The 17,018-nt window shown below is 42.2% G+C and overlaps 2 protein-coding genes across 3 annotated transcripts; one reads left to right on the forward strand and one right to left on the reverse strand.

The window, feature by feature from the left end:
• The first annotated feature begins 124 nt into the window (after window positions 1-124).
• Window positions 125-10,392, forward strand: idh2 (isocitrate dehydrogenase (NADP(+)) 2). Of its 2 annotated transcripts, none has more exons than XM_004069655.5 (11): window positions 125-447; window positions 5,015-5,106; window positions 5,305-5,470; window positions 5,942-6,102; window positions 6,186-6,329; window positions 6,616-6,752; window positions 6,834-6,985; window positions 7,099-7,211; window positions 7,419-7,516; window positions 7,593-7,685; window positions 10,012-10,392. In XM_004069655.5, the coding sequence occupies exons 1-11, from the start codon at window positions 168-170 to the stop codon at window positions 10,094-10,096; spliced, it is 1,521 nt and encodes a 506-aa protein (XP_004069703.4). In that variant the 5' UTR covers window positions 125-167; the 3' UTR covers window positions 10,097-10,392. The 2 variants fall into 2 exon arrangements, 1 of the variants encoding a protein (XP_004069703.4); XR_013656419.1 differs by having other exon boundaries at window positions 145-447; window positions 7,593-9,841; window positions 9,961-10,392.
• A 41-nt stretch (window positions 10,393-10,433) lies between these two features.
• Window positions 10,434-16,468, reverse strand: znf710a (zinc finger protein 710a). The gene is made up of 5 exons (XM_023955823.2): window positions 16,313-16,468; window positions 13,229-14,716; window positions 12,506-12,697; window positions 12,252-12,426; window positions 10,434-11,889 (listed from the first exon to the last, which is right to left on the reverse strand). Exons 1-5 carry the CDS (start codon window positions 16,355-16,357, stop codon window positions 11,729-11,731), a joined length of 2,061 nt encoding a protein of 686 aa, XP_023811591.1. The 5' UTR covers window positions 16,358-16,468; the 3' UTR covers window positions 10,434-11,728.
• Between the last annotated feature and the right edge of the window lie 550 nt (window positions 16,469-17,018).

Here is a 17,018-nt window from a genome sequence, read left to right on the forward strand (position 1 = left end):
TGTCTTCATAAACTGGGCCCTGGGGATCCTTAACTTGTATTTAGGTGTTCATTCACATAATTTCTCCTGCGCGCGGAGGTAAACAAACAGATGTGGACGATCTTGCACAGCTGTCCATCCCGCACGACCGACGTGGACCAGACAAGGACGCACGCGGCAAATCATGGATGTGCTCCTCTGACGTAGAGCTCAGCGTGTCCCGGCGGGGAGGGGGAAGAAGGGCGGTGCTGCGGTGGACTATATTGCAGAAATCCTCGGAGCACATCGTCCCTTATTCGCTCAGAGTTCCGTCGAGTGTTAACCGCCAAGTGATTTTGGGTCGTCCAGACATGGCTGGGTATCTGAAAGTGCTCGCCTCTGTGTCGAGGGCCACTGGGACCGCGTTCTCCAGAAACCCCGCAGTGCTTGCGCCGGCTGCAAATTGCCAGACTTTGCAGCAGCGAAACTGTGAGTAAAAAGAAGAGACGGAGAGAGAGAGAGAGAGAGAGAAAGAGAGTACGCGGAGGCCGACATCGATGTGTGGTGGTTATTCACAATTGACTCCATATTTGTGCTCACACTTTCGTATTTAGTGGTGTTCGCGTGGCGTGCCATCACATGATGCAAAGTCACCTTGCTAGAGGGTAGCGAATTCGGTTGACCGTTGGAAGCCGGCGGCTACTAGCATAGCAATGCTAGCCAAACTGAGTGAGCTGCTAGCGACCCGGGGATGCTGTTAGCGGCGTCTTTATTCTCTGAGCTCAAAACGACTCCCATTTTCAGGCTTTCGCATCACTTAAAGTCCGTCTTTAAATAAATTAAAATACGTGCACGTGACAACAAACAAAGCCCCCCACCACCACGAACCCGGCTGTTCTTTGTTTTCACTGTTCCAAAGGACATCTGTAGCAAAATGATCATCACATGATCATGATGTGCGGGTGTTTGGGAGTGAAACAAAACATCGGATGGCTAAACCGCTCGGACCGAGCGGCTCTACTTCTTTTTAAGAACAAAAAAGACAGAGAAGGATGTTTCGCTTTTTCGCGGAAATGTTCGCCGCAGCGCTCGCGGCCGCTTCTTCACTACTAATTGAATTGCCATAAATAAATGACCCAAAATAGACCGCGCGCGCTTCGGCTGCGGTGTCAGTCCGTGGGACAGTGGGGGGCTGAGGAAAGTTTTTCTCAAGGTCAGCCATGGAATACGAGACCAATTCACGGAGAGCAATGGCTGCCCCTGCTCTCCTGTCCTACATCATGCTGCTTTCCTTTTGGGCTGCTGTCTGTCAGGCGCGCATATTTTTCCGCTTGGTCGTATTGTTTTGCCAACCACACATCCAAATCACCTGTCTATTATGACTGTCGGAAAATGTTATATATTTATATACAGAAAAGCTATGCATGATCATCTGTGTTTCTGCTTGGAGGGAAGAGGCATTAGCCGTTTAAATCCCTGCAGGTTTAGAAACGCGGTAAGCAATCTTAAACTAAAGGAGCTTTGGCTTAACCGATTCGATCAACATGGCGCTGGTTGTACACTTAGCTGGTAGGGGTTATTTGGAGTATTAAAGTCAAGTGTTGAAGCATCAATGGTGCGTTTGAGGAGCCGGTAAAGTTGTCACAATAGTCCAAAATATGAGAGCATCTCTTGCTGTCTTTAGTTGTAATCACAAGTTGAAGCAGCAGGACTTCTTTTCTCAATCAATGTGTGTGCAATCCGGGCCAACGGGTTAGCTTAAGGACCATAAAGATAAGAAACTCCGCTACTGTTAGCTTTGATTTTTAAAAATCATTTGATTTATCAGTGTCCATATGGCTCAGCGGTGAGCACTCCCAGGGGCATAGACTCTAGTCTGCAGGCTGGCTCTGTTTACCTTGTGACTTGTCTCCTCTCAGTTAAGGATTAAAACGTAACGATTTGTGGCTTCTTTGTTGAAATTTAACCAGAGGTCATCTGGTCTGTTGCCCTTCAAGTCATCTTTAAGATGATCTTAAGGCACACTTTCAGTTTGTTCTTAACCACCTGCCCTTAATGCGTCTTCGACAAGTTATGCTTAGCGCGCCGCTCTCCTACTTTGAGTTTTAAAATTAGTTGTAGACTCCCTAAGTCAGGGTGTTAAAAAGTGTTAAATACTTAGATCAGAAGTGAACGCAGTTCAGTTACTCTGGTGTTTGGATCTGCAGGCAAGAGAATTCTGACAGTTGATGTTTCAAGGCTGCAGCATAAAAACAGACCTGTGGTTGAGTGTTTTAGTTCAGTTTGAATAAAAATTGTCTTCTGCGTGTACCTGAAACAACAATTTGCTCCTTATGTGTGTCAGGAATATTAAGGTAGTTTTTTTATTTTTATTTACTCTTTTAAACAAATAGCAAAGTCCAGGCTTTACGTCTTCAGACATCCAATGTCTTCTATGCTTCAATTGATCACTAGAGTTCTCTGTTTTTTGTTGAAGCCTCAGCTATGTTGACGCCACGCTTGACAATGTGCATTCAAGCAGCCACTTTCAATGAAAAGTCTATAGAAATGTGCACGTTTTGGGCTTCTGGATCCTAAACTCACCCATTGAACATGCGTTTAAAGTTAAAGCAGATTGACCTTTGACCAGTCAGGGACTCTGCTTTGGTAGTGACATATGGATGGCGTCCCCTTCAATTCAAGGAAGTGCCAACCTTTGAAAAATTGGAGGAGAAACGAAAAATTGCAGCCTTAATAAAGTACACCAAGTCTTTCATATATCGGAATAGAGCTGTGAAAGAAAGAGAGCAAGATTTTCACCACTACAACATTTTGCATCAAGTGTCTTCCAACTGTAGGTGGCGGACGTGCTATTGTTAGGTAGCGGCACCATGGGCTTCTGAATACTTGGCATGCCTGGTGTAAACGTAGCATCAGAGCTTTGCATCCTTTTTTCCCTGCTAACTAGCAATTAAAGCATCATTTATGTTTTACTTTAGCTCATTTTATCTTGATCCATTCCTACTGAAATTTAGACTTAGTTTTCTAAAAAATATGTTGGTGTCCATTAGCTGCTTCTATTGTCTTCCTCTACTGCGCAAACCTTATATTATTTGCCAGTACAGCAGGGGTTTTCCAATGCGACTATTCCACATTCTTTTTTTTTTCTCTTTTCGTGTTATTTACTTATTGATTTTGCAACATTTGCAAAAATATCTACGTGTGGTTGGACTTAACAGATTTGCATCCCAGCGTCTTCCATGTATACTAGAGTTGTCCAAATAAAACAAAACTAAAATAAATGTTATGAAATGTCTTCAAATATTAGTAATGCTAGGCTTCCTTTAGAGATATCATCTGAAAAGACACATTTTACAGGATGTGTTGCAGGCTGGTGGGCATGACTCCTCCATAGTCCACACACAGATGTTACATAACCGCCTGGGCTCAATCCCGCCCTCCCCCACCTGCAGTCAGATGAAGACCGTTTTTGCAGATTTAGAGCCGACTAGTCAGAAAGCATGACTGCTGTCAATGCTTTATGCACGTCATAAGCAAAGGGAAATGAGTTCAACAATTTGCTAAGCTAGCTTGTCTTGTTGACTGCTGTCATTTCTGATAAATGCTGTTTATATAGATTGTTTTATACCCAAGGGTTGTTCATAAATTAGATTTTTTTTAAGCTGCAAAAAAATTCTCTGTTTATAGCTACACATTTTTAAATGTAGACATGTTCTACATTTCTTTCTTGGGATTAATGCAACATAAATTTCATGTTTCAGACAAACTGCTACAAAAGGCCAAATATGAGAAAACAAAGGGTTCATTCTTTTTGAATCCATTTCTTTTATTCTTTTGAAAGGATTTCTTTGTATTGTTATTTGCTGTTGCATTTATCAAGACAGAGCTGCTAAGAGGACAACATTTTATTAAGGACTAAAGAAATGAGATATAAAGACTTGAAAGTTTTATTGAAATGGATCATGGACATCTTTTTATTTATTCCACCTTTTATTTTAGATTTGATATTTCATTTTACGACACCTTTTTATTGTATACAACCTCTGGTGGACACGCTATAAAACATGACAAGATGATTCTCAGAAACTTCAGAGATCAAAGTTTTATGAATGTGCTTTTACTTAACAGTAAAGAAAGAACTAGATATGATCAGGTGTTTCTTGATTTGTTGTCTTTTTGTCATCTGCCTCATGTCGGATCTGTGGAGCTCAGCGGCCGCAGCTGTTTTTCCTAGCAAGTTATTTTCAGTGTGCACAGTCACCAGTAGAGCTGGCCCCAAAAGTAACGAGTCAGGGTTTGGACAGTTGTGTGTCTTTACCAAAACAATGAGAATCTAATCAGCTTTTGACTTTATTCCAGTTTTGTTTTGAAAGTAAATTTTCACTGAAAACGGAACATTTACGCCCACAGTTTGGTGCAAGGCCTTTGTAGCCGCACAGGGGGCATTAGCTTGACTTGGAAATGTGAGAACTTGATCCCTGGCACCTCCCCCTGTACTTTTCAGTTCACAGTAGACGTCCGGATGGCAGAACTCCCACACTTTGAAGCAAAAGGAAAAAGAGATGTGATTAGAGCAGCTGCTTTATCTCGATTCTAGCTAGAAACCAGAAGTCCTGAGTCTATATTTGTTTTTAACAAAAAAAAAAACAACCACACGTTTTTGAAAAACATTTATACTGACCCAAATAAAAATATATATTGTATGTAGTATGTATTGTATTTGCTGGCGCAAATAGGCTTGTCTTGTATGTTTCTAACACTTTACAAGTAATCATCATCTTAAAAAAGAAAAACGTTTTTTTCTAAATTACTCTGAAATCAAATGATTTGATGAGTGTCAGCGTAGGTGAGTCATGCTATCTAGACTTTAGGTCCTCTTTCTTCAAATGTTTCAAACGCTTGTCGGGATGAAATTACACCAAGTCTTTCATATATCGGAATGGAGCTGTGAAAGAAAGAGATTTCCAGATTTCACGTTAAATGTTTATTTTCTGCCTCTTTTTTTTCTTTTGCTTTCTGCTTTTTTCTAAAACCTTCCTGCTCGTCTCTTTAACAGATGCAGACCGGCGCATTAAAGTTGCCCAGCCCGTGGTGGAGATGGATGGAGACGAGATGACCCGAATCATCTGGGAGTTCATTAAAGAGAAGGTAATTATGTAGCTGCGAGTCTCAGTCCAGCATGGACTCACATGGGAACATGATTATTCAGATGGTTCAGCAGCAACAATAATAGTTATTGTTATATCGACCCATTAAAATTTGAAAACTCTGGTAGAAATTGAGACTTTTTTTGTTGTTGCAGGAGGCACCAGATGATCATTTTTATTGTGTGTGTGTTTTTTTTAGCTCATTCTAAGCAATGTTGACGTGGAACTGAAGTATTATGACTTGGGGCTGCCATACCGCGACCAGACTGATGACCAGGTCACCATCGACTCTGCCCTCGCCACGCTGAAGTACCACGTGGCGGTTAAATGTGCTACCATCACACCCGACGAAGCCAGAGTGGAAGGTCTCGAGCAAACTTTCAGATGACTGATGTACATTTTTATCATTTCGAGCTGCCAAAACACATGCAGTCTGCAAATGAACAGGGTGTACAGTCTGCCATAACTTTGTCACATACTCTGCATCCGACAGCACATAACTCTCTTCTGCCGTACATTCATTTTCTATTAAGAAACCAGTGAAGTCATGGCAGCTTTAAACATTAGAGCCTACAGCATCTTCATCAGCGTTGACCACAGCTACCAGAGCTGTAAGCTCATGAAATGTGCTGAGCTTTCAGTCAGTTTCTGAACTGAAAATGTCTTCTACTTTGCTTGTGAGGAGACTTAACTTAACCACTTAACAAAAAGAAAACAGCAAATGTTGTGAGCATTTTCTCTTTTCGCTTATCTGCCAGAGTAGATATATTTGACTGCACCTGTGCTTTTTTTATTTATGTTTAAACACTGCCATCATGTGTGTTTTCCTACTGTAGAGTTTAGTCTGAAGAAAATGTGGAAGAGCCCCAATGGAACCATCAGGAACATTCTGGGAGGCACCGTCTTCCGAGAGCCAATCATTTGCAAGAACATTCCCAGGCTTGTTCCGGGCTGGACACAGCCCATCACTATTGGCAGACACGCCTTTGGTGATCAGGTGAGTCTTTATGCACACATGTAGAAAGTGATGTTTCTTTGTCTGAGCTTCACTCCATCTCTGCATTTGTGTTTCTCCTACAGTACAGGGCGACAGACTTTGTTGTCGACCAGCCCGGTAAATTCAAGATGATCTTTTCTCCTTCTGATGGAAGCACTCCCAAGGAATGGGAAGTTTTTGACTTTCCTGCTGGCGGTTGCGGAATGGGCATGTATAACACCGATGAGGTGAGCAAAAAGGAGAAAAAATGTTTCTATTTTTCATTTATTTATTTGAAAGATTCTTTATTTCTTCCAACTGAGAGTTGTGAGAGCTCAGTCTGTGCTGTGGAGCATCCTGTTTTTGGCCTGCCTTGCTACTGTTGTTTGCCTTCATCCACTCAGTCTGTTTGATCAAACAACATCAGAGGTCATCGTTGATGACTTTCATCTCGACAAGGGGAAGGTTGTTAACCCCCTTTTACAGCTGATAAAGCCTGCAGCTTAGAAAATGTTTGCTTTCTGTCTTTTCCAGTCTATTACAGGCTTTGCACACAGTTGCTTCCAGTACGCCATTGCCAAGAAGTGGCCGTTGTACATGAGCACAAAGAACACCATTCTTAAAGCCTATGATGGCAGATTTAAAGACATCTTCCAGGACATCTTTGAAAAGTGAGTGCACACAGAAACTGAATATAAATAAATATCGAATATTCTGCATGTACAAATTGTTCTTTTATGTGCAAATTTCAGGAATTACAAACCAGAGTTCGACAAGCTGAAGATCTGGTATGAACATAGGCTTATTGATGACATGGTTGCACAAGTACTGAAGTCCTCAGGAGCCTTTGTATGGGCCTGCAAGAACTATGATGGAGACGTTCAGTCTGATATCCTTGCACAGGGTGAGATGCAAATCATTTCTGCCGCTTACTTGAAATTATGTCAAATGTTTTGCTTCCAATAGGGGGTTGCACTTGAGAAATATATATATATTTTGTTTTGTTTTTCTTGTTAGGTTTTGGCTCCCTGGGACTGATGACATCGGTTCTCATCTGTCCTGATGGTAAAACCATCGAGGCTGAGGCAGCACACGGCACGGTGACCAGGCACTACCGTGAACACCAGAAGGTAGATCTTTGTCACCCTTCAGCTCTGTATTCTTAAAGAATTTTCCTGGATTAAGCTGAAGAGGAGAATAAGTAGCAAACTTTTTTTGGAATCCTCCTTAGTGTGTAGTATGTGGAGCTCTACTGCCACCACGTGGTAGAAATAGAACATGACATGCTTGCTTTCAAAGCTTCTGCTAAACCTTCAGCTTTCTGATTTTACTTTCAGGGGAGACCGACCAGCACAAACCCGATTGCCAGTATTTTCGCCTGGACTCGAGGCCTGGAGCACCGAGGCAAACTTGATGGCAATCCTGATCTTATTAAGTCAGTTGTAGAAAGACATTTTTGAATCCCAAAAGGAGACAAAAGCAAAAATACTTAGAAATTGTGATTTTTGCAGGTTCGCTCAAACTCTGGAGAGGGTGTGTGTGGAGACTGTGGAGAGTGGCACCATGACCAAGGACCTCGCAGGTTGCATCCACGGCTTGTCCAAGTAAGTTTGTGTTACGAGCAGCTAAGAAGTGTAACATGTTTATTTATAAAAAGGTCTTTTTGTGCAGTATATGTTCAAAAAATGTCTCAGTTGGTCTGTGGGGTGGTATTTGGAAACGTTTTGTCCTAGAAAACAACTAAATGTCCTTTTTGATTGGACACTGCACCAATGCATGACTTTAACATTTTTATAATTTTCTGGTTGCATAGTATGCTTCTACACATGGAATAAAAAAAATACTATTTATCGATAGTCTATCATTTTACAGAGGAAACATTTTTTTATTTTTTTATTTTTGGGTGAAATTATTTTGCCTTTTGTGGAAAATGTTTCCATGTCAGCAGAAACGAGGCCATGGTCTGATAACTTAAGACTGATCAGATGTTTCTTTCCAAGATTCTGCCCAGGTTTTTCTGCATTCATTTTTGTGTAAAGCTGTTACTGAGAGAGGAGCGTATTAATGCAGTCTACTAGAAAAATTATACTTATAAATCTTTATAATTTTGCTTTTTTTAGCTGTACCATAGTTCAGTCAAACTCATTCCAGTTTCAGAACTTTGTTAAAAGCTTTAAAAAACAAACAAGAAAAATTACTGTTGCATTTTTTAAAAATATATAATTTTCTCCTCACAGTAACAGAAATGTTTACCAGAGCTGTCCAGATATTTAAATGTTTGTATTACTATACGTCAGGAAAAAAGAAAAGACGGACCAAATAAATCGGCTCATCAATCTTTTTGTTATGTAAAAACATTATGCAAATGAGTGATTTCATCTGAACAGATTGGCAGACATGCCATTATTGTTGCTTCTCTATTCACAGAGCTAGCTGCCGTCTGCTTTTTGTTTTGTTTTTAATAGTTTGTTTGTTCTGGGATGTCAATTTGGAAATGTCTTGGTGGATTCTGGGAAAAGGCAGCTCCCATTTTTCAGACAAGTTATAAAAAATAATTAGCTAATTTGATTAATGACACACGAGCTCATCAGAGGATATTTTGTTTGGAAAAATGATTTTGTTTTATTTTTTTATTTACTTTGGGACAATAAATCTAAAATCGGAGGCGTTGTACAAATAGTTTTATTTACCATAATTGATTTTCTTATTTAAATATTCACTATTGGTACATTAATTCTTAATTCAGTTAGGTTTTTAAATGAAAATTTACCAGCTTTAAAAGTGTTTTTGTTTTTACTCCAGTGTCTCTTTCTGGTTAAAGACGTGTTACTCCTCTCAATGAAAGCTGATAAAAAGCGTGTGAGGCCGATTTTTTTTTTTTTCTCTAGCAGATCAAACGTGGAGCCAGGAGACTTTTTAAGATTCTTAAATCAAATATTGACTTTGCCTTTCGGCATCAAGATCAACTTCAACTTTTCTGAATTCTAATAAAGTCAGATCTTTGGCAAACATGCAGCACACACAAGCTGCAGGATTATTCATCAATATCCAGAAACAAACAAGAATTCAAGCTGTTTAGAAAGCTCCACTTTGTGTGGGCCGTCCATTTCCTTTACATATGTGCTCTGTTTTTGCCCGTTTCTGCAATTTAATAATTCCCTGAAACTTTTTCTTCTAGGCTGGCGTTTTTTTATTGTTTGGAAACTTTTAGAATGTCATTCACAGGATCTTAAAAAAAAGTCCTAAAAGGTCCCAGATTTAATCTAACTGAAATGAGGCCTTATAAAGCATTATAGTGTCTTAAAATCTGGCGAATGGGTCTTAAAAAGATTTTTTTATTGCCAGGGCGATGTCACTAAAAAAAAAACATTTCCATGCTGCGCTGTGTCATAAGGTCAGGAACTGGCCGTAAATCGTTTAACCTCAGCTACCTAATTGGCTCACGGGTCGTCAGTGCGGGGGAGCCCGAAATTGATGCAGGAATGGCTTAAAAATAGATCGTAGTGGTTTAAACTGGATGGTGGAAATTCTTATGAAGCAAACTGCTTCGTTTGCTGTTTAGATTTTAAATGCTCTTAGAATGTCGTAAAAGGTCTGATATTTAACTTTTTTAAATTCTGTTATCTCTAATAGTTTCCTTCTTGCATCCTAACCAGGAGCAGGAGTGATTTAAAAAAACAAAAAAAACAAAACAAAAACAAAGCGTGCTTCATGATGTTAATCAAAGATCGCGGCTGTGTGATGCCAGTGTCCTTATCAGGCATGCACACTGACAACCCATGCTGTTTTTGTTTTTTGGTTTTTGTAGCATTGATATTATTCATCTAAATGCTGTCATAATATTACATTTATACTGAGTTGTGTTGCTCCAACTACCAGACTATGTATCTGCGCTAAGCGGTCCTACATTGTCCTGTCCTGCCTTTTCAGTGTGAAGCTGAATGAGCACTACGTCAACACCACAGACTTCCTCGACGCCATCAAGACGAATCTGGAAAAAGCTCTCGGCAAGTGAAGGACTCGGAACGCGGTGAACCTGAAGATGGCAATGTCACTCTTCTGTTTTTGTACCTCATTTTTAACTTAAAAAGGTCAATAAATCCACCCCAGAAGACAAATGCCATCTGTAGGATAGTTCTTATCTTATTAAATGGTTAAATTATCCTTCTCACTTGACGGCCCCTAGCTACCTGTCCATTCATGTGCAAGGTTTTATTTTTGTAAAATGTACTGTATTCAACGCTGTGTAATGACTTGAGCGAGGCTGAAGCCTGCATCACACATGCGCCAATAAAATCTCATTTGACCCAATATTAGCGTTTCGTTTGTTCAAGAAAAATCAACAGTAATAATTGTTGAAAATGCTCAAAGGTAAATAAATTTATTATCTTACAGTATTTCTTGGTACACAACATTATACATACAACTCTATTCATTTCATTTGAACACTAAAATCTAATACAGAAAGCTGTTTTGATGGTTTTTTTTCCTCTTTGTATTATTTAAAAAGTGATTGGATGAACACAGAAGCTGGAAAAATGAAAACAATTGGCTTTTTTACTTTCCTATTTTTAAATGCAGTATATTGACAATGCGGATGAACACTTGTCTGCAGCTTTCAAGCTTGAAAAGCCAAGCAGTGGGAAATGAATATATTGAGCATTTCCAAATCATTTTCCAGCAGGTCTGCGGCCTTGTCACATGTTGGGAGGTTGTCGTCCATCACTTGAGACCGGTGTTCGGTGTGATGGATGGCGTGCTCTCGCAGACACACCGGGGCACTTAATATTTCTGTCTCCGGTTTTTCTTTTTAGGACAATTCTTGTTGATTCACCCGTTCAGAAAAAGAAAAAATGGTGCAGTCTTCTGAAGAATCAAACAGCGTTTGCTTTCGTGGAGATGATAGAAGCTGCCTAGAAATGAGTCCAGAAACTAGTGTGCGCCTACGACTGACAGACTTGATCCAGCTCTTTGGTAAAGGGATCCCAGGGATTAAGATGGTTGTTCTGACAACATTCTACCGAAACAGATACATTCATAGACTACAGATCAATACAGGTTGACGCTTTTTAATGTAAAACGCAGACGCTGAGAATTGTACAACAAATCACAGGATTCAAACCAGACTGAAGTCGTTTTTGTCGACTTCCTCACAGTAGAAATCATAGTGAATGATTAACCTTGGTTAAACTTTGGCAAGTGAACAAACACTTGGTGCTTTCTTCTCCCCCCACACTTTAACATTGGTTTATGCCAGCAGACTGACAGTATGGGATTGTCTGAAAATGGAAGTGCAGGGTAACTTGAACAGTTACTAAAGATGTGCTTCAATATTCTAGCTTTGATGATTTTCTAATTCCAACATGTAACTTATAGATTTTTTTTTACCTAAATAGTTCTATTTTAGATTTCCCTTTTTAATATAATATGCAAGTTTTCCTTGTTTTTGATGAAAATAGGAATTAGATAAAATTTGTACATTTTCTTTTGTTTTTTTTTATTTATTCCAGTGCATAATGATGTGCAGTTTGCTGGCCCTCCTTGCATCCTTTAGGAGGAATCCGAGCTCTACCTTTGACAGCAGAACAAAATGAAACATTTTCTTGGTTCACACTTCTCAATTTGAGTTTGAGGAAATTTTGGTATTTCATGCAGTGCTGAAGCGCCCTGCACTCTTCCCGTAGTACTCCATTTGAGATAGTTTAGCCACGTCTGGTGTGTTGTTGTTGTTTGCTCGGTTTTCCCGCTCGCTGAACTCCAGGCTTTCTTCTTCGTAGTCCTCGTGTCCTTCCGCCTCTTGGGGGGGTTCTGATGAGGAGGAGAGGGAATAGAAAACACAAAAATGATCCCTCATTGCCCTCGATAGAACATGCAGAGCTTTTCTTAAAGACAAATGGCCACACGGATGACAGACAGCAGACTGCCCCCTCCTCTGCACCAGTCTGCAATGATAGACGCTGGCAGGTCTAATCCAGGCACTGCTATATTTACAAAACACACGGAGGCAGCGACAGAGAGATATTCAGCCGCCAGACCATGTCACACGCACAGTCGGAGTGAATTAGAGAGGGAGTGAGTGACAACAATGTGACAGGTCACCGTCTTTGCAGCTCATAACTCAATTTGTTTCAATCCAGACAATGATTACAACGAGAGAGGAAGTTGCTCACCGTGTCCATCCATCGTGGTGTCCATGATGCCGTGTTTAACCTTCATGTGTCTGCTCAGGTTGCCCTTCAGGTTAAACTTGCTGGTGCAGTAAGGGCACTTGAAGGGCTTGCTGCCAGCATGGAGGTGCATGTGACCGAGGAGGTTATACATTCTGTTGAACGACTTCCCACACACCTGAAAGGAGTCCAGTTGTCAACACACCTGGCCTAAGCTTCAAAAGGAAATAGAAATAAAAAAAAAAGACTGTGCACACCTTGCATTTGAAAGGCTTCACTGGAAGGTGGACAATCATGTGCGTCTTCAAGGTCTGCTTCTGGACAAAGGTCTTGAAGCAAACGTGGCACTGGAAGGGCCTCACGCTGGCGTGGATCAACATGTGTCGCTTCAGGTTGGCAGACAGGGTGAACTCTCTGGCGCAGACGTCACACTTAAATTCCTTCATGCCCTGAGGAGAGAAAACGTCGTTTAGGCTTGGAGTTTCTCTGATTCCACAAACAAGAGGAGCTGGGTTATGTTCATTTTGATTTTTTATTAAATTGTATGTTCGAACAGGATTTTTTAAATTAATTCCACTGCTGACTTTTTGTCCTGAACTCTTAAAACATTTTCTGTGACTGAGTATAAAAATACGATTGAAATAATACATTTTTTTCTGAAATAAAAGAGGTGCAATGGCATAAAAATACATGGAACTAGGTGGGGTCAGAGTCAAACAACAGAACTCTATGCTTTTGAAGACTGTGTTTACAAAGTAACTGGTTTTGGAGAAAAGACTGCATGTGTGTCCTCTACCCTCATCCTGTGATGAGGATTCATAAAACGGGCATTAAGAAAAGCTAAAATCCTTCCACTTTAACATTAATCCTTTGATATTTTTAAAGTGAATAAGACCCAGAAGGTCAACCTGGTTTTTTGAAAGCAGTGGTAAAAGAAATTCCCATTGCTGTATTTTAGTGCCTCCAGTGCGAGTGAGTACCTTGTGAGTGAGGGCGTGTTGTCGAAGGTGATGGATCTGGACAAACTCCATGCCACACTCCGGACAAACATAAGGCCGCACGTTCTGGTGCTTCATCAGGTGGTTCTGCAGCTGGCTGCGGTAGGCAAAGGACTTTTGGCACTCAGTGCACTGGTACGTGGTAGGGCCCTGATGGCTGGTTAAGTGTCTCTTCAGATGGGCGTAGGTGGGGAACTCCAGACCGCAGTGGGTGCAGACGTGGCACTGGCCGTTCTCATGTTTGCTCTCGTGGGTCCTCAGCTCGCTGGGGTAGGCGAAGCCGCGGCCGCAGAAGCGGCAGCTGTACGGCTTAACATCCGTGTGCTGCAGCATGTGCCTCTTCAGGTGGCTGGTCTGCGTGAAAGCTTTCTCGCAAACAGTGCACTTGTGAGGCCGAGTCCCTTGATGGGTCAGCAGGTGAGTCTGGAGGTGGCTTGGCTGCTTGAAAAGCTTCCCACAGTGCAGACATTCATGAGGCTTAATTCCATTATGGCCCAATATGTGTGTGACGAGATTATACTTTGAAGTGTAGGATTTCTCACACATGCGACACTTCCAGCGTTTCAGCCCCTCTCCCACATCCACGCAGTACGACTCATCAATCTGCACGTTGATGTCCAGACGGTCGATTTGCATTCGTCTGGCGAGGCCCTCTGGGTCGGACCAGAGCATGGCCTGCCCACTCTCCTCATACTCTCCTGGCATCTGCATGTCAGAGGAGGACTCATAGGCCACTTCATTTGAATCATAAAAACTGTTCTCCACAGGACTGCTGGATTCTGCAGTTGTCTTGAGGTTTAGAGCTTCTTCTTCCTGTTCTTCTTCAACCACCAGCTTCTCTTCTTTCTTGTCTGCCTCCCTACCTGCACCCTCCTCTTGTTCCTGCTCTGGTGGTCCGTCAGACTGAGGTCTGGATGTCTCTCTCACACATGAGATACAGTTTCCACAGACTCGTTCTTCTTTCAGGGAACTTTGTTGGACGGCTTGATCCTCCGGCTTTCCAGAATGATGCCTGCTGTTCATGTGAACACATGATGGAGGAGTTTCCGACTCAGATCTTTCCCCTTTCACCTGAGCTGGTGCTGTATGTAATTGAGCATCAGGGTCTTCATCAGTCCTCGGCCTTTTTATCCTCCCACGGGGCCCGGGCCGCCTTTTCTCACTGCACTGGTTCTGGGGCTCCAACTCCCCAGCAGGCTCAGCCAAGTAGTCTCCATTGGCCCCTATGAGCTGGTCAGCGTACTCATATTCAACAGGCTCAGTCGGAGGAGGGGGACACTCCCTGGACTCCCCTGTGTAAAAGCCATTTGGGGCAATAGTGGCTCCAAATATTTCATTCTGGGAGATGAGACCAAGAACAGCAGCCTGAGCCAGAGACAGTACAACCACAGGTTCAGTCTGTGTGCTCACGTCCATGTGACCCTCCGTCATCTTTGGGTAGGTCCGCACCAAGTGACTGCTTTCCTCCTCCTTAAAAGAAAAGATACAGAGTCCAAAATGAGCCAAAAGTAATACGTTTTCTGCAGTGTTTGATTATGACAAAACCTTCATTGCTCAACATTTCCTCATTTATCTTCGTTTCTGCTTTTCTGGCCTCATAAAACATACCTACTTTGTCTTTTATTTGACACCTTCCTGTGTTCTCGGTTATGTTTTTTTTTCAACACACTCATATTCTGACTACGTTTTGTGATTCTTGCTCTGAATTCACTGAACATTAGATTTGAGAGATAAGGCAGATCTGCATTAGCACAACGCTTCCTTCCTTGACAGGCTTTCAGAGCAATAAAGAACAAAACAAGGGATGCAGGAAGCTGACTTCCGTGGACTGTCCTCAACACTTCCTTTGGGGTCTTGGGACAGCTTGGCAGTCCAAATCAGCCCATCACTAAAGCAGCATGTCTTATTTTAAGGGGGAAGGTCTAAGTTGAAGCAAACTTATTAAAACCTACCAAGCGGCTGTACTTTCTCAACAAGATCCACATCAGCCTGCAGAGCTCGCTTTGAGCTCATTCACATGAAAAGTATGGCTCAAAAAAGGCTTCAGACTACGACGTCAGTGAAAGCGGAACCGGAAAAGTGGTGGAAAGAAATCGTGCCACCACCAAACTGGCCTTCTGTGGTATAAAGAAGAAGTGAGCACTACTGCTTTTATTTTTTGAAGGAAAATGTAGATTGTGAAGCTGTGACCCCCTGGTCTCTCTCTGTTCTTAACCCAAGAAATTGCTGCTTCTTCTCACTACACTGAGAGGAAAAAAACAGTGGATAATAAAAGAAGAGGAGAAAGAATAAAGGTGTATGTGTGTGAGGGAGAGACCTGGATGCCCTGATAAACACGTCATTTATAATTACTGCTTTTAAAGTAGTCAGACAGAGGCAGACTGTGTGTGTTTGTGAGGGAAGGAGAATGGGTTTGAAAGCCCCGTGAGTGTGTGAGAAAAGAGAGTGAAAGAAAAGAGACGGAGGTAGGTATGAAGAGAAAGAGAAAGAGCTGTGGGCGGAGGGAGGAGTGGAGGGAGGGAGGGAGAGAGAGAAATGAGATGGAGGGGCTGAAAGATAAAGAAAAGAAGGGAAGGGAGGGGAGGGGAAAGGGGAATGAGAGATTGAGCGAGTATGTGAGAGAAAGGAAAAGGAGAAGGGGTGTGAGTGTTGGGGGGGGCAGAAAGACAGAGCGAGTAGTGAGAAAGAGGGGAAGGAGGGGGTTTTAAAGAAGAAAAGGCACTGCAAAATGAAAGAGAAAAGGACAAATGAGAAGGTAATAATTGTGTGACATGTAAAGTTGGAACTGAAAGACAAACAAGCGGAGGAGACGGAAGCACCACCGATCTCCTGGAAGAGATGTTCCCGCTGCAGCACTCCTGTGGAGATGAAGAAGTAGTCCTGCTTCCTGCTCTAACCCATACTCTCACAAACACACATAAAAGTGTGTGCGCCTCATAAACAAACTGCACAACAAGTAGCTCCCGCAACGTCTACACACACACACACACACACACACACCCTCCCACCACCACCACACACACACACCTCCAAACAACTTCCTGCATCTGTGGGTCCCAAACTCACCACATTGTTCCTGGAGTGATGTTTGAGGTGTTTCAGGGATCTCATCCTTCAGGAGAAGTGAGTGAAGTAAAAAAATCCTCCTCCTATTTATATCTGTGGGAGAGTGGGGCGGTTCCACGGCTCATCCTCCTCCTCCTACTGTTGCTGTTATCAGAACTGACTGTGCCTGCCCCCCCCCCACCCCCCCACCTCTCCACCGGTCCTCCACCCTACCACACACACACGCATACAACATCACCCCATTTCTTTCTCTTCCTCCCACCCTCTCCTTCCCATCTCTTTCTGTCTTCTTTTCTCTTGCAAACAAACACACATCTTATCTTTCTCACTACATACAATCCGGCATGACCCTTCAACACACATTTCTCTATAAGGTGCAGAAGCTCCATCTTTCCTGTTCTTGATTATACTTTTTCTTGCTGTACTTTTCCTTTTTTATGTCAACAAACCTGGGGGGGGGGGGGGGGGGGGGGGGGGTAATAGACAAATCTGATTAGTACTTTTCTTAAAAAATGTATCTGTATGTGCATGCAGATAAATCCATGCATCCAAACATTGGCAGAGTGGACACATTTGTGTACATTGAGCGACACGACTGCAGACTTTCAGCACACTCAGACCCACACTGTGTGGACTTGTCAGTGGCACGACAGCTTTTAAAGAAAAAAAGCAACACAAATATTCAAACTTTCCTAAAAGTGTGGAG

The sequence above is a fragment of the Oryzias latipes genome, chromosome 6 (assembly GCF_053564925.1).
Source record: "Oryzias latipes strain Hd-rR chromosome 6, Olatipes_Hd-rR_3.1".
Classification (NCBI taxonomy): Eukaryota; Metazoa; Chordata; class Actinopteri; order Beloniformes; family Adrianichthyidae; genus Oryzias; species Oryzias latipes.